Here is a 25,132-nt window from a genome sequence, read left to right as displayed (position 1 = left end):
TTGGGGTGTTGTGCCATTCTTTGTCAAACCTTTTGTTTATTTTTTTTGCACAAGCTGACATTGGGTCAAAATTTTTTGACAGTTGATTAGTTGAGAGGTTTTGTAAACATTTAAATGATTTTTAGGAATATCAGCAACACGTGTTGTATTGTCGGAGTGCTTTACTTTAGTTGCAGGAAACTGGTTTAAAGTAGTGTATTACTGTACCCGTACACATAGGGAGTAGAAAAAAATAAATAAATAGTCAATACTCTTTGTCTTCTTATTCTGTTACACCAAAAAATGTTAACTCCCCCCCCCCCTCTCGAAAAAAAAATTACTAAATCCTGGATATGCTGTTGTTACACGGGATGTCAAACAATCCTGTATTCCCATATGTTTGGACTTAACTGTGTTTACTCATTTTTCCGTTTTTCTTTTTAATGTACTTATTTGCCTCTCCTCCTTATAGAGCCATGTTTGGTAATCATTCAGTACCAATCATCAATGGTCATACACACTTTAGACAATCGCAGCGAGGGCCTCAGCAGTTTACCCACCCTGTAGGTGGCCCGATTTATGGGCCAACTTTAGTTCAACCCAGTGTTCCGGCTTACGCTCTTCACTCCCCGCTTGTAGGTGTTGACCCAGCTGCAGCAGTTGGTGCTTATAATGTTCCACAACAGAGGGCATCTCAGGATTTTCCTCCTTCACAAATATCAGACGATATAGAATTGGCTGAAATGAAACGCCTTGTCTCGCAAAGAGATCATGTAAGTTTGTATTTTCGCTTAATTTTTAATTATTTTAGTTTTAAATTCTATTTCTTTTCGTATTTTAACTTCAAGAGTTCTGCTTTTTTGTTACAAACATTTCACTCTTTTTCGCTACCAATTAAAACAATTTTACAGTACGTTTGAAGATATAAGCTTTTTTAAATTTACTTTTCATTTTTATTATTTTTTTTAGTCACTTGTAATTCTTGTAGCTGTCTTTTATCTCTTGTAAGTCTCTTGTTCTGTAAGTCTTTAGTCTCTTGTAATCCATGTAAGTCTCTTGCTACTCTGTTCAAACTCTATTGTTGTCTTTTTAGTTTCATCTAATTCTTTCCTCTGATCGTTCTAATCAAATATTTTTACATTATTGATAAATCTGAAATTTTTTTTTTTACTTCATACTAATGCCGAATAACGAGTCAGTTTTGTTAAATTTAAAAGTAGTATAATTTTTTAAAAGTGTCGAAAGTGAAAATTGGTGTGTTTTAAGGGATATTGAAGACCATATAACTGAGGATTGTGGAAGTCTTCGTTTTTACCTTTTATAGTGTGATGCTCTTTTTTTATTATTAGTTGGCGAAGAACATTTTAGCCAGAATTTCGGCCCTACATGAATTCCTCTAAGAAAATAGTTTGGACGTGTACATACAGTAATATATTGCAAATATCTTGCCTTGTCCTTTATTGTTTTGTTACGTGAAATGCCTTTTGTTTAAATATGAGTTTCCTTTCGTTTTTCTTTTTGTAAAGAGAGTGGGTGCATTTCTTTGTTCTTTCTTCTGCTTTTGAAGCTATTTTTTTTTTCTTTAATAAAGGCTTCCGGATATGAAGCCAACATATTCGCAATTTTATTACTATTTCATCTTAATATCATCTTTACTGTCTTTTTTTTTAAAGAGCCGTTTTTAAATATTGTCGTTTCGACTTTAAACTACTTCAAAGGACGTATTCGTGAGAGAATATTAAAGGAGTAAATAGCTTTTGGAAAATTCTTCTGATTTAAGATTTTGGCTCTTCAAAATGTCTGCCTATTTTTAACTCTTTAAGAAGAAAAGAGTAGTTTCAACACATTAATTTTTTGCAATCGTTTTTTTTTTACAATTAGTCATGGTAATTTTTAGCCTTGGCTATTTAGCAATTGTATTTAGAAGGTTTGTTTTAATTCCTTAAAAAATAGAAAGATAGGAGCGAAGTGACCCTTTAGGAAAATGACCTGTGGCTCTTACGCCTAAAGGTTCTATTTGCTACTATCACATTGCTGAGATAATTGCCATGGAACTATTTGACCTAGGTTGCCCTACTGATCCTCCGCTTGAGAACAGGCTAGTGGATAATTTTTTGTTATTTATCTCAAAAATTTTAAGATGTCACTATTAGGTGGAATAGTGACGAAATTATTGAATAAGTCCCCATGTCAAAAAGTAAGTGTTTGATAATAGAATTGGTATACAAAGCTGATTTCCAGGGACAAATTTTTTTTATAATCTAAAATGACTGGATTACAAAAGAACTCCACAACTTTATGTTCATCCCCTGGATCCCCCTTACTCTAAAATATAAATATTGAAAAAAATGTGGAGAATATTTACGATTATGGGAAATACACTTTTTTGTGTTAGAATTTTTTTTTAGCATTTGCCACCCTAGAATTCTATCCATTTGCAACATATATGTAGATAGATAGATTTAATTAGCACAGTAGCTCCATGGGTGATAGCTACAAAAAATAAATATCAAACTCAAAATAACGTTTGATAATATCTTTGTTCTTGAAGATATACAAATACAGTAATTGTTACCTTTTAATACCGTCATTACATCACACTTAAACGCCAAGTAATTTTAATATCTGTGTATATTGCAAATCAGGATAGATACTGGTTTCCTACAAAGCAATTAATGCTTGGATACACTTTTAATATACACTCTTTGATTGAATACGCAAGCCCAGTTTGGGAACCACATGTACATAATATTGACTACCACAACAATGAAATTGAAACAGTGCAAAAGAGACTTAAAATCATCCTGGGAACCCAGTATGTCACTTACGAGTCTGCCTTCGCAGGGCTGCCAAATTTTTTTTTAAGGAGTGTGTCATATTTTTTCCGAAAATGTGCTTTTTGTGTCATCTCAGACTCCATAATGTGTCACAAAATGTGTCATTTTTTGCTACAAGTGGTATCAAATTTAATTTTCAAATCTTTATTTAGAGTTTTGAATATATAATCTTTTCCAAATCAGTTCAAAAAGGAGTAAACTTAATTCTAAACTATTATCTTGGGATCGAGCCGTTTTTATTACGTCATGGAAGTAATAGGAATATTGGATTAAATTAATGTTACATGCTGTGAATGTGTGTCTGGGCGGCCAGCGAGGAAAGTTTACATTTATAAAAGTTTTAGGGACAATCAATTCCGACAGTAAATTAAAGACTTTTCGCATGAAGTCGCAATCGTAATCGGCTAAGCTTTAATTGACACCTTCGAAAATGGAAAAATATAAGACCACAGTAGGTGCGTTAAGCTTTTTAGTTTGCGAGCGTAAAACTTGTCCGAGATCTGGATTTAATCGAGAAGAAATTCGTAAAAATGAAGTTTAACGCCTGAACATACTTCCTTTTGTTGTAACATGCTTTGTGTCTACTTTTCTTCTCTTGTACAGTATGTCACTATGCCCTCATTGAAGCTTAGTTTGAACCAACAATACTACTAAGTCTTCCTGTCTTAATGGTTAAAATCGTACTTCCAATGGACCTAGAGGCCGACGAAAAATGTAAGCCAAAATCAAACGCATATCTGTACTAAAAATTACAGATGAATATCAGATATATAAGCACTGAACAACTTGGTAACCTCTCACACACAGACCCCCCTCCACAGAAATTCAAGTATATTCGACCCTGGCTATATCTAGGACTCATTGTTCTCTTTTTCTTTCTTCTTGTACCAGGCCATAAAATTCTTCTGCATATCGGAAGGAATTTCCCAGTCGTGTACGGTTCCTGTGGTACGAGAGACCAGGTGCTTTGCCTGCATCGGTGAGTCTATCGTGTCGAGAAGTAGACTGTTCCTGAGTTTCGTTTTTATATTTGATAGAACTGGAAATTGACGTTCTGCAGCTGCACTGGAATGCGGAAGAGCACACAGATTTAGTATGAAAAGGGACAGCTCTTCGAACTGCGGCTTGCCTTGAGCATTTTTTGTATTCAATAACGTCTTCCAAAAGATCGAAGGAGACATTTCAGTTCCCATGGTTCTGATAATCTCATCCCTGTGCTCACTCGTCAAGATCCACTGAGTCTCTATTACATTCCTTGACCTTTTCACTTCACCTTCATGTTTCCCAAGTAAGCTGCTGAACCGACCGGTCAGTCCCACTAGTCCGCTCAAAGCAGTCACTGGGTCTAAACGAGCCAGAGCTTTCAAAGTGGGATCAGAATGATCAATTTATTTCCTCATTTGTTTGATAACTTCTACAAGGAAGCTCAGGCAGTTCAACCTAAACTGTTTGAGATCATTCGAGGGTATCACACCCTTATATTGTATATTATGTTATATATTATGGACATGCACGTGTATTTCGGTATTTGGACCAAAAGAAATCTCGGAGATTTCCTTGAAACAACTGAGATCATGGGTATGACAAAAACATCATCATTCTCTAAGATGTCAGTTTTGACAAAAGACTTCATGCTAGACTTCATGGTTGCCCTTGAGCTGAAAAGGAGCTTGTGAATGCGAGTGTCACTACTCTGGAACTCCAAATTCAAGCAATTGATCTTGTTGACCTTTTTCATCATTATTAAGTGAAACAAGGTAAGGTTAGAATGAAGTAATCTTGTTTGAAAATAGTTCAGTTAGTTAGTTCAGTTAGTTAGTAAGTTATGCTCAGTTAGAAATTTTGAAGCTATGTTTATTTACTCAATATGTAAGCCATTCAACTAGCTTCAATCTAGTATTTTTGTCATATTTGTTGGTGCTTTTTTAAGCCACATGAATTATTCTGAATCAGATATCTCAAAACCATCAGATATCTCAAAAATGTTGACCAGCTATGCCAATTTGCACTCAACGTAAGCTCATCTATAAGCAAGGCTGCTTGTATTTTGAGACACGAAAAGTATTTGTAACTTTCCCCTCAATTCAAAAAATCTCTTCAACACCTGTTCTCTCAAGAAACACCTAACCACAGTATAAATATTTATATATACGAACGATAGTGAAAAGTTTCTCCAAGAATGACACATATTTCGTTGCGTGCAATCTGGGAAATTCTGAGACCGTCAGAGCATTCTTTCCCATAAGCTCGTCGTGCCGCCCTAATCGTTTGTCATTGCGCGTGTGCGACGGCGGAGTCGTGAAGAGTGTTTTAGCTTCTGTGGTTTTAGATGTGTTTCAATAACCTTTAATGGAAAGTATGGGACTTTTCGCTTCTGTTCGTATAAGAACACTTCTAATAGCCTTGATTTGACGGCATTTACAGCTTGAGTCACTCGGTTAGACACTTCTTTGAGTGACTCAGGCAGAGTATTGGCAAGTAATGCTTGTCGGTGAATCATCTCAGTCCAAATTACTTCTGGGGTCACTTCAACTGACGATTGGAAGCCAGCTTCGGAGCCAAACATTAAAGGTGCCTCGTCAGTACATACTCCGCACAATTTCTCTCACTCGGTCGAATTTTTTTTTGAAGAAGACATCAATTAAGTTGCTGCTGATGATAAAAACTGTTGCTAGTGTGTTACTCACCTTGTAAAGAGTTTAAATAGCTGTTCAAAAAGTTTATATATATTTATATTGTAAAGTTCATATTCATGGAAACTCAGATTTAAAGCTAAAACTAAGCAGCTAAAATTTCGCAAAAGCAGTATTTTGCAGTAGGTTAAAATACCAGGTTTATTTGAGCAAAAATTTTAATTTTGGTAGATCTAAGGTTCAGCTTGTGTCAAAATCTAAATTTAAAACTAAATTATCTGACGATATCTTGAGCATGGTAAAAGGGATTTGGCTTTAGCTAATCGACGCACTAGGGTCGAATCACATACATTTGGGCGGGGGGGGGGGTGGGGTTAAATTTGTTTTTCAAAATTTGGGTGGGCGCAAATTTCACGTTTTGCTGTAAAAGATTTTGCGTTTTGTGGTGACTGAGAGGTGGTAAGAACTGTTGCTAGTGTGTTACTCTCTTTGTAAAAAAATCATATAGCTGTTTACTACGTTTTTCATTCTAGTATTGACATTCAGCTCAAAATCGACTGGTGACCTTGTGGCATTGGTACCGGAACTCCGTTCGGGGTTGCGATCCACAGACTGAGAACGAGTGACTTAGATCCATTATTTTGAAAACTCTTCCATTATTTTAAAAACTTGTTTATTAATGCTTTCTTACAGGACGAAGCTATAACTCCCCTGGAGCTTCAAGTTCAGCTACAGAAGAAAATTACAGCTGCTGCTTTACGACTCTTGGAAGAATCAGTAACAAGTCGAGGAGTCAGACGTCGAGGAGTCAGACTGAGGAGAAAGATTTACCTTCAAGCCGTCACTAAACTGAACAGCCTTGAGGGTCAATTGAGAGATCTGAAAATAGGTAGATGTGTTATCATTCGAGAGGATGGTGGGAGAAAGAAAAAGGCGAGACCAATGAGTGATGATGAAGAGGGGTTTCTGAGGCAAGGTAAGGGACTGTTCAATTAATTTCAACTAAAAAAATTGTTTGAGAATTAACTGTCACGGTTGTCACTTCTACATTTTGACAGCCAAAGAAATGGTGGTGATTGAGGGGTTGGTGTTTAGGGGCCTGAAAATGGGTGAATAATTTTTTTCCAGATTAGTTGTATTTTGAGCAAGCTCTTATGAATCGATGGTTATGCCATTAAGCTCCCCAAGAGTGTACTCTAGAAACGAAATCGAAAGACACTACGAGCAGCCGACACCTCAAATTATTTACAGTATTTACATGATGGCTGAAGGGATGGAGTTAAAACTCTTAGGGAGTATCGGAAAAGGAGAGGAGGTCGAGTGTACTTCAAATCTTGTCTTGGAAAGGGGAGCAGAGGAAAATTGAAAGACACTACTATATCCAGTTTATCGAAATACCCGATCTGCAATATATTAGGAACACATTTGGAGATCCAGTTGAAACTTTTGGGTTCCTTTGGGCAAAGAAAGGGGGGAGTGAGGCATGGGAAATTCAACTTAGTATTGGGGTAGTATGAGGGATGAACAATTTTTGTCTGCAATCTAGACAACAGTAACGTTTTGCACTTTAAGCTACTATGAGATTTATAAATTATGTACGATTAAGTAACGAGACAAATCAAAAGACTTAATGTGAGGCATGGTTGTCAAAATAGCTTATATGCAGTGTCTTAGGCACAGCTGAGGGTCCATTCAGGCTATTAAAGTGGCGCATCTGCAATATCTCAAGAACAGCTAACTGTATTATGTTGAAACTTATGGAGTACGTTGAGAAGGGAATTTGTCTCAGTCAAAAGACAGTTAATGTATCCACGATGTCGAAATTGTACATCTGAAGTGTGTCAGGAATGGCTTGGGACTCAGTCGAGACTTTCAGGGAATATTGAAGGGTTTTTTGAACTAAATCAAAAGACGCTGTTTGCATTCTGGGGTTCTTAAAGGCATATCTGCAAAATCTCAGAAGCAGTTAAGGATATCAAATTTAAACTTTAAAAATAGGAGCTTAAACAGTTTTTGTCTCTAATTCAAGCAAAGTGACTGTTTTTTTCACATTTATGGCTTATGGGTCTTATTACTCATGCACGATAAATTAGTTAGATTAATCAGAAGACGCTATATACGCTCAAGTTTTCCAAATTATGCATCTGTAGTATCTCAAGACCGGCTTAGGATAAGTTGAAACTTTCAGGCAACTTCGAGAGGAAGGGGGTAAGTAGACATGAATATGGGGAAATGGCAGAGCTAAGTCAAAACACACTGTATCCACCCAATTTATCAAAACTATTTATATGCAATATCCCAAGAACAAAAATTTGCCATCTAAGTAGAAAATTCAAAGTTGTGGTACCCTTTTTTAGAGTCCAGAGGGATTGTAGGACAACCAGACTACCTTCCGTTTTCTCGTTTCCGTTTCCCATTTCCTTATAGACGAACAAAATCTAGTCAAATAGTTCAAAAAAAAGTTTGATAGTTCAAAAAAAGATAACTAAATAGCTGTATTGAGCCAAGCTTGAAACAAGCAGAAATAAACTCGTATGATATTTCAAGCTTAAAAGGAACATAAATTACTATTCAGTGGATAAGTGAGATTGAAAGCGAACAGAAAGTACAGTGAACGATAAAGCAAACCTAAAAAAAAGGAAAAATTAAATCAAACAGAACTGGTTCTAACATACCCTAAGTTTTTTGAAGGCCTAAGTGTTATCTGTGCTCCACTAGCCAAGTCATTTTTAAACATTTTCTCTTGTACAACATTGATAAATCAAAAATTGCTGATACTTCCATGAATCATGATCATTATATATTAAACAATCAGTCTACTTTCAAAAGTACTTTTCAGTAACCAAAGTTATTATAGCTATATTCTTTTTTTGTTGTTGTTGTTCATGTTTTGACGAACAACAACACATTGTTAAACATACTTTCAACGAAATGCAAGTCATTAGACATTCAAGTCATTTAGAGGTTTTGAGGAGGAGGGTAGAAAACAAGGAGCATCCCTTTTATTTTCAATTTACGATTAGCCTGAGATATCATTTTTGTTCTTGTGTTGTTAATCCTGTGAAACAAAGGGGGGGGGGGAGCTCCACTTCTATTTGTGATAATTTCTGGTTTTCATGCTTGACTTAACTTTTTATCGTGATTGTTGTTCATTTTTAGTTTGAAATGCTAAACATGTTTATTTCTACTTTTCTTTGGCTTAATATAGCTCTTTACTTTTCTTTGCAAAAATTCTTCTTTTTTAAGTTTTTATTTAGGTAATCAAAATATATATCGACATTTTCTCGTTTACATAAATCAGTGAAATCAGTGATTGACTGAAGCATGGTTTCGAATTCTACCCCAAAGGGAAGCTTCTTTCCTCAGTTTACTTATCATTCCCACTTTATGGTCGCGCTCAAATGTATGTCTGATTGGATTTCTTCACCTGACCAAGTGTATAACAAAAACATGTTTGGCAAGATAGCCTTGTTAGATCTGTATATGAACGCTGTATTACTGTACTGACTGAGACCTGCCAACTAGTGGCACCAATTGGAGGATGGACAGGTGGGTCTTTTGCCTTCCCCCCTCCTTTTTCGAAAAGTACTTTTTGGTATTTCCATCGAGAAATACATTTTTCTGGTATTGTCATTGAAAATTATCCGTTTTTGGTTGTTTTAGTGCTCCCCCCCCCAGGTTTTGAAATATATCTTCTACTTCTAAACATTTTCAGTGATTGGTGCTACTGTCGGTAACCATTAGCTCTCGAAAATACAAATAGTACTTAAATAACTGTATGCTGTGCCTAGTTTACTTAAATTCTAAGTTAAATAAATAAACTTAACTTCGTAATTTTATATAAATTTTAATTAAGTTAGATAAATAATTTTTTTAAATAAATTAATAAACTTTAAATAAATAAATAAGCTTTTAATAAATAAATAAACAAATTAAGTGTTCCAAGTTAAATAAATTACCAAGTAACATCTGACTTTCAGATGCCATGTATGGCGGAAAAACGCCTGTTTGTGCTGCAAGTTTTAGTTTGTAAGTAATGGCCCTATCGCTAAGAACAGAAATCGTTCTAATACTTTTGGTTCGTTTATTAATCAAATAAAGCCAGACATAAACTGAAACTGAACTTCACAGTCAGAGTGATGAGTCATAGAGTTCTATACGACTAACCAATCTAAGTGATTACGCAAGCGAAAAACGTCACACAAATAAACACACTACCAACCATATATTAAGTCTCTTTTCTGGATTTGTTTTTGCAATTCTCACCTAATGAAAAATTTAGAAAGCCTATTTCCATTATTTATTGGTAATATCTTCTTTAATTTCAGCGCAATTGATGGCTAACCAATCGTCACCTTTGCCTCCAAATAGCCCATTAGTGACTCGAACGCCACCTGTTCCGACTGGACAACAAAGAAACACCAATACTGCTCAAGATGGCTCCTTGTCTCCTGTCATGGTTCGAAGCAAAAGCCCCATTAGTGCCCCAAACAGCCCTATCGAGCAAAGGTTTGTGTCAAATACTGAAATTAGTAATTAATATCTATTAAGGAAGAGTTCCAAGGGTATGGGGGGGGGATTGATCTCACAAGGAATAAATAAAATATCACTTAAAGTGCATTTCGTGTGTTTTTAGGGCTGTATTTTCTGTTTTCAAATGGGCTGGCCTTGGGATGGGTCTCAAAGGGTGAACCCTGTAGATCTCCCTTCGTATTTTATACTATTCCCTACACGAAACCACTATCCCTCCCTTTTATATTGTTAGAGACAGCCTTGTATGTGCTAACTATGCCAGAGGAGCATTTATTGGCTTTTATCCCGAAAGATATATTCGTCTAAAAATCAATTCTTGTCATGATTTTTCCTTTTTATTGTTTATAAATCACTGCAATATCAAGCAATTTACGAAAAATTAAGCGAGAAAAAAGGGTTTTAATTTCAACAAAGTAGTGAACAAAAAATAAAAACAAAACAAAACTTTAATTAAAAAACAAATTCGAATATTTCGGCCCCACGCCTGGGAGCCTTTCTCAACAGAAAAAACAGCTGTTCTTAAAAATAACAAACAAAAAACGATAACTAAACACAAAGAAAAAAAAATAAGTAAGAACAGCTCACTTTATAAACAAACTTCCAGCACTAATGCAACTACTTAAGAATAAAACCAAACCGAATGTCTATAGTGAAAATAATCGGTCACTCTCCATTGAAAATTGAGAGGAGAGGGACACATTGTTTTCATTTTAAACATTCGCTTTGGTTTTATTCTTTTGCAGTAGCATCAGTTCTGGAACTTTGTTTATAATGTGAGTTGTTCTTACTGTTTTTTTTCTTTTATTGTGTTTAGTTGTCTTTTTTTTGTGTTATTTTTAAAAACAACTGTTATATCTCTTACTTAATTTTTTTTGCTTTTTTGCTTTTTTTCGTTGAAAAAGGCTTGTGAACGTGGAGCCAAAATATTCGATCTTTTTTAATTAAAATTTTGTTTTGTTTTTATTTTTTGTTCGCTGCTTTGTTGAAATTAAACCCGTTTTTCTTGCTTAGTTTTTCGTGAATGGAAAAACAGTTTAGTCTAAGAAATTATTTGTAGTCCAAGCCATCTGTCGTCAACACAGTTATGCATGCTCCTCCTCCATCTCTAATTTTTTTTAAAAGAATAAGCATAAGAAAATGTAGTATGGGGCGTCCATGGGGGTATCCGTGACTAATGTACCCCTATTTCACCAAACTTATATTTTATTTTCTATTAAATTTGTAATTTTACATAATTTATGTCTCATGCACAACTTTTAAAGACTAGCCAAAGATACTAGTACTAACAACTCACTGCAGCACCAAGCTGCCTGAGACCAACATAGCCACGCACGCTCCTCCTCTGTCCTAGTCTATTTAATGCCTCGATCTTTGCACCCTTCCAAGAAGTTCCCATTTCAATTAAATTTTTCTTTGCGACATCCTCCCAACGCATTTGGGGATGATCTGCTTTTCGTTTAGCCCTAGATGGTTGGCCGACAAGGATTATCTTTGGCAATCTGTCGGGCTTCGTTCACTGAACGTGTCCCATGCATCTCATCCTTTCTCTTAATACATTACTAGTAAATGGAATTGAGCCACATTTTTTGTAGCGTTTACTGTTTGAGATGCGGTCAGTCAGTCGGGTACTCAAAACAATCAGAAGGCAGTTTCTATGGAAAGCATCTAGCAGATCTTCATCCGTGTTTCGGAGCACTCATGCTTCTGAGCCATACCATACTAGATAAATAAATTAAATACATAACCAAACACAATAACTAGACTAGCCCAACAAGCCAAACTTACAATCTTTACAATAGACGCTTACAATACAATCTATACAATAGACTAGTAAAACCGTCAAAAATGTCTGCTCTCTTTAATGCTCTCGTTTTAATAGTATGGACTCTTACAATATAATCAATATAGTAGACTGGGAAAACTGTCAAAAACGTTTGCTCTCTTTAAATCTCTCTTTAATGCCCTCGTTTTAACAATATGCTCTCTTATAATATAATCAATACAGTAGACTATCGAAACCAAGAAAAAAAAATGTGCGCTCATTTAAGCTATAAGTCTCATAGTGTATTATGGGGGGATGCACGATTCGGTTAGGGTATGCTTTGTACGATTTCGTCTTTGTTTTCAGAGCGGTAATTGACTGAGAATTACGGACACTTACCAATCATATAAAGTTAGTTCATCTTTTTAAGTAGCAAAAGAAATTGCAAATCTGTAGTTTGGGGTGTTGTGCCATTCTTTGTCAAACCTTTTGTTTATTTTTTTTGCACAAGCTGACATTGGGTCAAAATTTTTAGACAGTTGATTAGTTGAGAGGTTTTGTAAACATTTAAATGATTTTTAGGAATATCAGCAACACGTGTTGTATTGTCGGAGTGCTTTACTTTAGTTGCAGGAAACTGGTTTAAAGTAGTGTATTACTGTACCCGTACACATAGGGAGTAGAAAAAAATAAATAAATAGTCAATACTCTTTGTCTTCTTATTCTGTTACACCAAAAAATGTTAACTCCCCCCCCCTCTCGAAAAAAAAATTACTAAATCCTGGATATGCTGTTGTTACACGGGATGTCAAACAATCCTGTATTCCCATATGTTTGGACTTAACTGTGTTTACTCATTTTTCCGTTTTTCTTTTTAATGTACTTATTTGCCTCTCCTCCTTATAGAGCCATGTTTGGTAATCATTCAGTACCAATCATCAATGGTCATACACACTTTAGACAATCGCAGCGAGGGCCTCAGCAGTTTACCCACCCTGTAGGTGGCCCGATTTATGGGCCAACTTTAGTTCAACCCAGTGTTCCGGCTTACGCTCTTCACTCCCCGCTTGTAGGTGTTGACCCAGCTGCAGCAGTTGGTGCTTATAATGTTCCACAACAGAGGGCATCTCAGGATTTTCCTCCTTCACAAATATCAGACGATATAGAATTGGCTGAAATGAAACGCCTTGTCTCGCAAAGAGATCATGTAAGTTTGTATTTTCGCTTAATTTTTAATTATTTTAGTTTTAAATTCTATTTCTTTTCGTATTTTAACTTCAAGAGTTCTGCTTTTTTGTTACAAACATTTCACTCTTTTTCGCTACCAATTAAAACAATTTTACAGTACGTTTGAAGATATAAGCTTTTTTAAATTTACTTTTCATTTTTATTATTTTTTTTAGTCACTTGTAATTCTTGTAGCTGTCTTTTATCTCTTGTAAGTCTCTTGTTCTGTAAGTCTTTAGTCTCTTGTAATCCATGTAAGTCTCTTGCTACTCTGTTCAAACTCTATTGTTGTCTTTTTAGTTTCATCTAATTCTTTCCTCTGATCGTTCTAATCAAATATTTTTACATTATTGATAAATCTGAAATTTTTTTTTTTACTTCATACTAATGCCGAATAACGAGTCAGTTTTGTTAAATTTAAAAGTAGTATAATTTTTTAAAAGTGTCGAAAGTGAAAATTGGTGTGTTTTAAGGGATATTGAAGACCATATAACTGAGGATTGTGGAAGTCTTCGTTTTTACCTTTTATAGTGTGATGCTCTTTTTTTATTATTAGTTGGCGAAGAACATTTTAGCCAGAATTTCGGCCCTACATGAATTCCTCTAAGAAAATAGTTTGGACGTGTACATACAGTAATATATTGCAAATATCTTGCCTTGTCCTTTATTGTTTTGTTACGTGAAATGCCTTTTGTTTAAATATGAGTTTCCTTTCGTTTTTCTTTTTGTAAAGAGAGTGGGTGCATTTCTTTGTTCTTTCTTCTGCTTTTGAAGCTATTTTTTTTTTTTCTTTAATAAAGGCTTCCGGATATGAAGCCAACATATTCGCAATTTTATTACTATTTCATCTTAATATCATCTTTACTGTCTTTTTTTTTAAAGAGCCGTTTTTAAATATTGTCGTTTCGACTTTAAACTACTTCAAAGGACGTATTCGTGAGAGAATATTAAAGGAGTAAATAGCTTTTGGAAAATTCTTCTGATTTAAGATTTTGGCTCTTCAAAATGTCTGCCTATTTTTAACTCTTTAAGAAGAAAAGAGTAGTTTCAACACATTAATTTTTTGCAGTCGGTTTTTTTTTACAATTAGTCATGGTAATTTTTAGCCTTGGCTATTTAGCAATTGTATTTAGAAGGTTTGTTTTAATTCCTTAAAAAATAGAAAGATAGGAGCGAAGTGACCCTTTAGGAAAATGACCTGTGGCTCTTACGCCTAAAGGTTCTATTTGCTACTATCACATTGCTGAGATAATTGCCATGGAACTATTTGACCTAGGTTGCCCTACTGATCCTCCGCTTGAGAACAGGCTAGTGGATAATTTTTTGTTATTTATCTCAAAAATTTTAAGATGTCACTATTAGGTGGAATAGTGACGGAATTATTGAATAAGTCCCCATGTCAAAAAGTAAGTGTATGATAATAGAATTGGTATACAAAGCTGATTTCCAGGGAAAATCTTTTTTATAATCTAAAATGACTGGATTACAAAAGAACTCCACAACTTTATGTTCATCCCCTGGATCCCCCTTACTCTAAAATATAAATATTGAAAAAAATGTGGAGAATATTTACGATTATGGGAAATACACTTTTTTGTGTTAGAATTTTTTTTTAGCATTTGCCACCCTAGAATTCTATCCATTTGCAACATATATGTAGATAGATAGATTTAATTAGCACAGTAGCTCCATGGGTGATAGCTACAAAAAATAAATATCAAACTCAAAATAACGTTTGATAATATCTTTGTTCTTGAAGATATACAAATACAGTAATTGTTACCTTTTAATACCGTCATTACATCACACTTAAACGCCAAGTAATTTTAATATCTGTGTATATTGCAAATCAGGATAAATACTGGTTTCCTACAAAGCAATTAATGCTTGGATACACTTTTAATATACACTCTTTGATTGAATACGCAAGCCCAGTTTGGGAACCACATGTACATAATATTGACTACCACAACAATGAAATTGAAACAGTGCAAAAGAGACTTAAAATCATCCTGGGAACCCAGTATGTCACTTACGAGTCTGCCTTCGCAGGGCTGCCAAATTTTTTTTTAAGGAGTGTGTCATATTTTTTCCGAAAATGTGCTTTTTGTGTCATCTCAGACTCCATAATGTGTCACAAAATGTGTCATTTTTTGCTACAAGTGGTATCAAATTTAATTTTCAAATCTTTATTTAGAGTTTTGAATATATAATCTTTTCCAAATCAGTTCAAAAAGGAGTAAACTTAATTCTAAACTATTATCTTGGGATCGAGCCGTTTTTATTACGTCATGGAAGTAATAGGAATATTGGATTAAATTAATGTTACATGCTGTGAATGTGTGTCTGGGCGGCCAGCGAGGAAAGTTTACATTTATAAAAGTTTTAGGGACAATCAATTCCGACAGTAAATTAAAGACTTTTCGCATGAAGTCGCAATCGTAATCGGCTAAGCTTTAATTGACACCTTCGAAAATGGAAAAATATAAGACCACAGTAGGTGCGTTAAGCTTTTTAGTTTGCGAGCGTAAAACTTGTCCGAGATCTGGATTTAATCGAGAAGAAATTCGTAAAAATGAAGTTTAACGCCTGAACATACTTCCTTTTGTTGTAACATGCTTTGTGTCTACTTTTCTTCTCTTGTACAGTATGTCACTATGCCCTCATTGAAGCTTAGTTTGAACCAACAATACTACTAAGTCTTCCTGTCTTAATGGTTAAAATCGTACTTCCAATGGACCTAGAGGCCGACGAAAAATGTAAGCCAAAATCAAACGCATATCTGTACTAAAAATTACAGATGAATATCAGATATATAAGCACTGAACAACTTGGTAACCTCTCACACACAGACCCCCCTCCACAGAAATTCAAGTATATTCGACCCTGGCTATATCTAGGACTCATTGTTCTCTTTTTCTTTCTTCTTGTACCAGGCCATAAAATTCTTCTGCATATCGGAAGGAATTTCCCAGTCGTGTACGGTTCCTGTGGTACGAGAGACCAGGTGCTTTGCCTGCATCGGTGAGTCTATCGTGTCGAGAAGTAGACTGTTCCTGAGTTTCGTTTTTATATTTGATAGAACTGGAAATTGACGTTCTGCAGCTGCACTGGAATGCGGAAGAGCACACAGATTTAGTATGAAAAGGGACAGCTCTTTGAACTGCGGCTTGCCTTGAGCATTTTTTGTATTCAATAACGTCTTCCAAAAGATCGAAGGAGACATTTCAGTTCCCATGGTTCTGATAATCTCATCCCTGTGCTCACTCGTCAAGATCCACTGAGTCTCTATTACATTCTTTGACCTTTTCACTTCACCTTCATGTTTCCCAAGTAAGCTGCTGAACCGACCGGTCAGTCCCACTAGTCCGCTCAAAGCAGTCACTGGGTCTAAACGAGCCAGAGCTTTCAAAGTGGGATCAGAATGATCAATTTATTTCCTCATTTGTTTGATAACTTCTACAAGGAAGCTCAGGCAGTTCAACCTAAACTGTTTGAGATCATTCGAGGGTATCACACCCTTATATTGTATATTATGTTATATATTATGGACATGCACGTGTATTTCGGTATTTGGACCAAAAGAAATCTCGGAGATTTCCTTGAAACAACCGAGATCATGGGTATGACAAAAACATCATCATTCTCTAAGATGTCAGTTTTGACAAAAGACTTCATGCTAGACTTCATGGTTGCCCTTGAGCTGAAAAGGAGCTTGTGAATGCGAGTGTCACTACTCTGGAACTCCAAATTCAAGCAATTGATCTTGTTGACCTTTTTCATCATTATTAAGTGAAACAAGGTAAGGTTAGAATGAAGTAATCTTGTTTGAAAATAGTTCAGTTAGTTAGTTCAGTTAGTTAGTAAGTTATGCTCAGTTAGAAATTTTGAAGCTATGTTTATTTACTCAATATGTAAGCCATTCAACTAGCTTCAATCTAGTATTTTTGTCATATTTGTTGGTGCTTTTTTAAGCCACATGAATTATTCTGAATCAGATATCTCAAAACCATCAGATATCTCAAAAATGTTGACCAGCTATGCCAATTTGCACTCAACGTAAGCTCATCTATAAGCAAGGCTGCTTGTATTTTGAGACACGAAAAGTATTTGTAACTTTCCCCTCAATTCAAAAAATCTCTTCAACACCTGTTCTCTCAAGAAACACCTAACCACAGTATAAATATTTATATATACGAACGATAGTGAAAAGTTTCTCCAAGAATGACACATATTTCGTTGCGTGCAATCTGGGAAATTCCGAGACCGTCAGAGCATTCTTTCCCATAAGCTCGTCGTGCCGCCCTAATCGTTTGTCATTGCGCGTGTGCGACGGCGGAGTCGTGAAGAGTGTTTTAGCTTCTGTGGTTTTAGATGTGTTTCAATAACCTTTAATGGAAAGTATGGGACTTTTCGCTTCTGTTCGTATAAGAACACTTCTAATAGCCTTGATTTGACGGCATTTACAGCTTGAGTCACTCGGTTAGACACTTCTTTGAGTGACTCAGGCAGAGTATTGGCAAGTAATGCTTGTCGGTGAATCATCTCAGTCCAAATTACTTCTGGGGTCACTTCAACTGACGATTGGAAGCCAGCTTCGGAGCCAAACATTAAAGGTGCCTCGTCAGTACATACTCCGCACAATTTCTCTCACTCGGTCGAATTTTTTTTTGAAGAAGACATCAATTAAGTTGCTGCTGATGATAAAAACTGTTGCTAGTGTGTTACTCACCTTGTAAAGAGTTTAAATAGCTGTTCAAAAAGTTTATATATATTTATATTGTAAAGTTCATATTCATGGAAACTCAGATTTAAAGCTAAAACTAAGCAGCTAAAATTTCGCAAAAGCAGTATTTTGCAGTAGGTTAAAATACCAGGTTTATTTGAGCAAAAATTTTAATTTTGGTAGATCTAAGGTTCAGCTTGTGTCAAAATCTAAATTTAAAACTAAATTATCTGACGATATCTTGAGCATGGTAAAAGGGATTTGGCTTTAGCTAATCGACGCACTAGGGTCGAATCACATACATTTGGGCGGGGGGGGGGGGGGGTTAAATTTGTTTTTCAAAATTTGGGTGGGCGCAAATTTCACGTTTTGCTGTAAAAGATTTTGCGTTTTGTGGTGACTGAGAGGTGGTAAGAACTGTTGCTAGTGTTTTACTCTCTTTGTAAAAAATTTATATAGCTGTTTACTACGTTTTTCATTCTAGTATTGGCATTCAGCTCAAAATCGACTGGTGACCTTGTGGCATTGGTACCGGAACCCATTCGGGGTTGCGATCCACAGACTGAGAACGAGTGACTTAGATCCATTATTTTGAAAACTCGTCCATTATTTTAAAAACTTGTTTATTAATGCTTTCTTACAGGACGAAGCTATAGCTTCCCTGGAGCTTCAAGTTCAGCTAAAGAAGAAAATTACAGCTGCTGCTTTACGACTCTTGAAAGAATCATCAACACGTCGAGGTGTCAGACTGAGGGAACGGATTTACCTTCAAGCCGTCACTAAACTGAACAGCCTTGAGGGTCAATTGAGAGATCTGAAAATAGGTAGATGTGTTATCATTCGAGAGGATGGTGGGAGAAAGAAAAAGGCGAGACCAATGAGTGATGATGAAGAGGGGTTTCTGAGGCAAGGTAAGGGACTGTTCAATTAATTTCAACTAAAAAAATTGTTTGAGAATTAACTGTCACGGTTGTCACTTCTACATTTTGACAGCCAAAGAAATGGTGGTGATTGAGGGGTTGGTGTTTAGGGGCCTGAAAATGGGTGAATAATTTTTTTCCAGATTAGTTGTATTTTGAGCAAGCTCTTATGAATCGATGGTTATGCCATTAAGCTCCCCAAGAGTGTACTCTAGAAACGAAATCGAAAGACACTACGAGCAGCCGACACCTCAAATTATTTACAGTATTTACATGATGGCTGAAGGGATGGAGTTAAAACTCTTAGGGAGTATCGGAAAAGGAGAGGAGGTCGAGTGTACTTCAAATCTTGTCTTGGAAAGGGGAGCAGAGGAAAATTGAAAGACACTACTATATCCAGTTTATCGAAATACCCGATCTGCAATATATTAGGAACACATTTGGAGATCCAGTTGAAACTTTTGGGTTCCTTTGGGCAAAGAAAGGGGGGAGTGAGGCATGGGAAATTCAACTTAGTATTGGGGTAGTATGAGGGATGAACAATTTTTGTCTGCAATCTAGACAACAGTAACGTTTTGCACTTTAAGCTACTATGAGATTTATAAATTATGTACGATTAAGTAACGAGACAAATCAAAAGACTTAATGTGAGGCATGGTTGTCAAAATAGCTTATATGCAGTGTCTTAGGCACAGCTGAGGGTCCATTCAGGCTATTAAAGTGGCGCATCTGCAATATCTCAAGAACAGCTAACTGTATTATGTTGAAACTTATGGAGTACGTTGAGAAGGGAATTTGTCTCAGTCAAAAGACAGTTAATGTATCCACGATGTCGAAATTGTACATCTGAAGTGTGTCAGGAATGGCTTGGGACTCAGTCGAGACTTTCAGGGAATATTGAAGGGTTTTTTGAACTAAATCAAAAGACGCTGTTTGCATTCTGGGGTTCTTAAAGGCATATCTGCAAAATCTCAGAAGCAGTTAAGGATATCAAATTTAAACTTTAAAAATAGGAGCTTAAACAGTTTTTGTCTCTAATTCAAGCAAAGTGACTGTTTTTTTCACATTTATGGCTTATGGGTCTTATTACTCATGCACGATAAATTAGTTAGATTAATCAGAAGACGCTATATACGCTCAAGTTTTCCAAATTATGCATCTGTAGTATCTCAAGACCGGCTTAGGATAAGTTGAAACTTTCAGGCAACTTCGAGAGGAAGGGGGTAAGTAGACATGAATATGGGGAAATGGCAGAGCTAAGTCAAAACACACTGTATCCACCCAATTTATCAAAACTATTTATATGCAATATCCCAAGAACAAAAATTTGCCATCTAAGTAGAAAATTCAAAGTTGTGGTACCCTTTTTTAGAGTCCAGAGGGATTGTAGGACAACCAGACTACCTTCCGTTTTCTCGTTTCCGTTTCCCATTTCCTTATAGACGAACAAAATCTAGTCAAATAGTTCAAAAAAAAGTTTGATAGTTCAAAAAAAGATAACTAAATAGCTGTATTGAGCCAAGCTTGAAACAAGCAGAAATAAACTCGTATGATATTTCAAGCTTAAAAGGAACATAAATTACTATTCAGTGGATAAGTGAGATTGAAAGCGAACAGAAAGTACAGTGAACGATAAAGCAAACCTAAAAAAAAGGAAAAATTAAATCAAACAGAACTGGTTCTAACATACCCTAAGTTTTTTGAAGGCCTAAGTGTTATCTGTGCTCCACTAGCCAAGTCATTTTTAAACATTTTCTCTTGTACAACATTGATAAATCAAAAATTGCTGATACTTCCATGAATCATGATCATTATATATTAAACAATCAGTCTACTTTCAAAAGTACTTTTCAGTAACCAAAGTTATTATAGCTATATTCTTTTTTTGTTGTTGTTGTTCATGTTTTGACGAACAACAACACATTGTTAAACATACTTTCAACGAAATGCAAGTCATTAGACATTCAAGTCATTTAGAGGTTTTGAGGAGGAGGGTAGAAAACAAGGAGCATCCCTTTTATTTTCAATTTACGATTAGCCTGAGATATCATTTTTGTTCTTGTGTTGTTAATCCTGTGAAACAAAGGGGGGGGGGGAGCTCCACTTCTATTTGTGATAATTTCTGGTTTTCATGCTTGACTTAACTTTTTATCGTGATTGTTGTTCATTTTTAGTTTGAAATGCTAAACATGTTTATTTCTACTTTTCTTTGGCTTAATATAGCTCTTTACTTTTCTTTGCAAAAATTCTTCTTTTTTAAGTTTTTATTTAGGTAATCAAAATATATATCGACATTTTCTCGTTTACATAAATCAGTGAAATCAGTGATTGACTGAAGCATGGTTTCGAATTCTACCCCAAAGGGAAGCTTCTTTCCTCAGTTTACTTATCATTCCCACTTTATGGTCGCGCTCAAATGTATGTCTGATTGGATTTCTTCACCTGACCAAGTGTATAACAAAAACATGTTTGGCAAGATAGCCTTGTTAGATCTGTATATGAACGCTGTATTACTGTACTGACTGAGACCTGCCAACTAGTGGCACCAATTGGAGGATGGACAGGTGGGTCTTTTGCCTTCCCCCCTCCTTTTTCGAAAAGTACTTTTTGGTATTTCCATCGAGAAATACATTTTTCTGGTATTGTCATTGAAAATTATCCGTTTTTGGTTGTTTTAGTGCTCCCCCCCCCAGGTTTTGAAATATATCTTCTACTTCTAAACATTTTCAGTGATTGGTGCTACTGTCGGTAACCATTAGCTCTCGAAAATACAAATAGTACTTAAATAACTGTATGCTGTGCCTAGTTTACTTAAATTCTAAGTTAAATAAATAAACTTAACTTCGTAATTTTATATAAATTTTAATTAAGTTAGATAAATAATTTTTTTAAATAAATTAATAAACTTTAAATAAATAAATAAGCTTTTAATAAATAAATAAACAAATTAAGTGTTCCAAGTTAAATAAATTACCAAGTAACATCTGACTTTCAGATGCCATGTATGGCGGAAAAACGCCTGTTTGTGCTGCAAGTTTTAGTTTGTAAGTAATGGCCCTATCGCTAAGAACAGAAATCGTTCTAATACTTTTGGTTCGTTTATTAATCAAATAAAGCCAGACATAAACTGAAACTGAACTTCACAGTCAGAGTGATGAGTCATAGAGTTCTATACGACTAACCAATCTAAGTGATTACGCAAGCGAAAAACGTCACACAAATAAACACACTACCAACCATATATTAAGTCTCTTTTCTGGATATGTTTTTGCAATCGTCACCTAATGAAAAATTTAGAAAGCCTATTTCCATTATTTATTGGTAATATCTTCTTTAATTTCAGCGCAATTGATGGCTAACCAATCGTCACCTTTGCCTCCAAATAGCCCATTAGTGACTCGAACGCCACCTGTTCCGACTGGACAACAAAGAAACACCAATACTGCTCAAGATGGCTCCTTGTCTCCTGTCATGGTTCGAAGCAAAAGCCCCATTAGTGCCCCAAACAGCCCTATCGAGCAAAGGTTTGTGTCAAATACTGAAATTAGTAATTAATATCTATTAAGGAAGAGTTCCAAGGGTATGGGGGGGGGGATTGATCTCACAAGGAATAAATAAAATATCACTTAAAGTGCATTTCGTGTGTTTTTAGGGCTGTATTTTCTGTTTTCGAATGGGCTGGCCTTGGGATGGGTCTCAAAGGGTGAACCCTGTAGATCTCCCTTCGTATTTTATACTATTCCCTACACGAAACCACTATCCCTCCCTTTTACATTGTTAGAGACAGCCTTGTATGTGCTAACTATGCCAGAGGAGCATTTATTGGCTTTTATCCCGAAAGATATATTCGTCTAAAAATCAATTCTTGTCATGATTTTTCCTTTTTATTGTTTATAAATCACTGCAATATCAAGCAATTTACGAAAAATTAAGCGAGAAAAAAGGGTTTTAATTTCAACAAAGTAGTGAACAAAAAATAAAAACAAAACAAAACTTTAATTAAAAAACAAATTCGAATATTTCGGCCCCACGCCTGGGAGCCTTTCTCAACAGAAAAAACAGCTGTTCTTAAAAATAACAAACAAAAAACGATAACTAAACACAAAGAAAAAAAAATAAGTAAGAACAGCTCACTTTATAAACAAACTTCCAGCACTAATGCAACTACTTAAGAATAAAACCAAACCGAATGTCTATAGTGAAAATAATCGGTCACTCTCCATTGAAAATTGAGAGGAGAGGGACACATTGTTTTCATTTTAAACATTCGCTTTGGTTTTATTCTTTTGCAGTAGCATCAGTTCTGGAACTTTGTTTATAATGTGAGTTGTTCTTACTGTTTTTTTTCTTTTATTGTGTTTAGTTGTCTTTTTTTTGTGTTATTTTTAAAAACAACTGTTATATCTCTTACTTAATTTTTTTTGCTTTTTTGCTTTTTTTCGTTGAAAAAGGCTTGTGAACGTGGAGCCAAAATATTCGATCTTTTTTAATTAAAATTTTGTTTTGTTTTTATTTTTTGTTCGCTGCTTTGTTGAAATTAAACCCGTTTTTCTTGCTTAGTTTTTCGTGAATGGAAAAACAGTTTAGTCTAAGAAATTATTTGTAGTCCAAGCCATCTGTCGTCAACACAGTTATGCATGCTCCTCCTCCATCTCTAATTTTTTTTAAAAGAATAAGCATAAGAAAATGTAGTATGGGGCGTCCATGGGGGTATCCGTGACTAATGTACCCCTATTTCACCAAACTTATATTTTATTTTCTATTAAATTTGTAATTTTACATAATTTATGTCTCATGCACAACTTTTAAAGACTAGCCAAAGATACTAGTACTAACAACTCACTGCAGCACCAAGCTGCCTGAGACCAACATAGCCACGCACGCTCCTCCTCTGTCCTAGTCTATTTAATGCCTCGATCTTTGCACCCTTCCAAGAAGTTCCCATTTCAATTAAATTTTTCTTTGCGACATCCTCCCAACGCATTTGGGGATGATCTGCTTTTCGTTTAGCCCTAGATGGTTGGCCGACAAGGATTATCTTTGGCAATCTGTCGGGCTTCGTTCACTGAACGTGTCCCATGCATCTCATCCTTTCTCTTAATACATTACTAGTAAATGGAATTGAGCCACATTTTTTGTAGCGTTTACTGTTTGAGATGCGGTCAGTCAGTCGGGTACTCAAAACAATCAGAAGGCAGTTTCTATGGAAAGCATCTAGCAGATCTTCATCCGTGTTTCGGAGCACTCATGCTTCTGAGCCATACCATACTAGATAAATAAATTAAATACATAACCAAACACAATAACTAGACTAGCCCAACAAGCCAAACTTACAATCTTTACAATAGACGCTTACAATACAATCTATACAATAGACTAGTAAAACCGTCAAAAATGTCTGCTCTCTTTAATGCTCTCGTTTTAATAGTATGGACTCTTACAATATAATCAATATAGTAGACTGGGAAAACTGTCAAAAACGTTTGCTCTCTTTAAATCTCTCTTTAATGCCCTCGTTTTAACAATATGCTCTCTTATAATATAATCAATACAGTAGACTATCGAAACCAAGAAAAAAAAATGTGCGCTCATTTAAGCTATAAGTCTCATAGTGTATTATGGGGGGATGCACGATTCGGTTAGGGTATGCTTTGTACGATTTCGTCTTTGTTTTCAGAGCGGTAATTGACTGAGAATTACGGACACTTACCAATCATATAAAGTTAGTTCATCTTTTTAAGTAGCAAAAGAAATTGCAAATCTGTAGTTTGGGGTGTTGTGCCATTCTTTGTCAAACCTTTTGTTTATTTTTTTTGCACAAGCTGACATTGGGTCAAAATTTTTAGACAGTTGATTAGTTGAGAGGTTTTGTAAACATTTAAATGATTTTTAGGAATATCAGCAACACGTGTTGTATTGTCGGAGTGCTTTACTTTAGTTGCAGGAAACTGGTTTAAAGTAGTGTATTACTGTACCCGTACACATAGGGAGTAGAAAAAAATAAATAAATAGTCAATACTCTTTGTCTTCTTATTCTGTTACACCAAAAAATGTTAACTCCCCCCCCCCTCTCGAAAAAAAAATTACTAAATCCTGGATATGCTGTTGTTACACGGGATGTCAAACAATCCTGTATTCCCATATGTTTGGACTTAACTGTGTTTACTCATTTTTCCGTTTTTCTTTTTAATGTACTTATTTGCCTCTCCTCCTTATAGAGCCATGTTTGGTAATCATTCAGTACCAATCATCAATGGTCATACACACTTTAGACAATCGCAGCGAGGGCCTCAGCAGTTTACCCACCCTGTAGGTGGCCCGATTTATGGGCCAACTTTAGTTCAACCCAGTGTTCCGGCTTACGCTCTTCACTCCCCGCTTGTAGGTGTTGACCCAGCTGCAGCAGTTGGTGCTTATAATGTTCCACAACAGAGGGCATCTCAGGATTTTCCTCCTTCACAAATATCAGACGATATAGAATTGGCTGAAATGAAACGCCTTGTCTCGCAAAGAGA

At 35.5% G+C, this 25,132-nt stretch overlaps 1 protein-coding gene across 1 annotated transcript in view; it reads left to right on the top strand.

Annotated features, from left to right (window-relative positions):
* LOC136043715 (uncharacterized) overlaps positions 1 to 25,123 on the top strand; it is a gene marked incomplete at its 3' end in the record, with an annotated part of 45,027 nt that extends 19,904 nt beyond the window's left edge. The window contains exons 3-9 of the mRNA XM_065728613.1: positions 452 to 752; positions 6,143 to 6,425; positions 9,778 to 9,958; positions 12,651 to 12,951; positions 18,341 to 18,608; positions 21,961 to 22,141; positions 24,836 to 25,123. Coding sequence (XP_065584685.1) covers positions 452 to 752; positions 6,143 to 6,425; positions 9,778 to 9,958; positions 12,651 to 12,951; positions 18,341 to 18,608; positions 21,961 to 22,141; positions 24,836 to 25,123 — 1,803 coding nt within the window. The remainder of the gene's footprint in view (positions 1 to 451; positions 753 to 6,142; positions 6,426 to 9,777; positions 9,959 to 12,650; positions 12,952 to 18,340; positions 18,609 to 21,960; positions 22,142 to 24,835) is intronic.
* Positions 25,124 to 25,132: the final 9 nt, after the last annotated feature.

This window comes from Artemia franciscana, unplaced genomic scaffold, assembly GCF_032884065.1.
Source record: "Artemia franciscana unplaced genomic scaffold, ASM3288406v1 Scaffold_867, whole genome shotgun sequence".
Lineage (NCBI taxonomy): Eukaryota > Metazoa > Arthropoda > Branchiopoda > Anostraca > Artemiidae > Artemia > Artemia franciscana.
The sequence above is the reverse complement of the archived record's forward strand: the minus strand, read 5'-3'. Positions and strand labels throughout refer to the sequence as shown.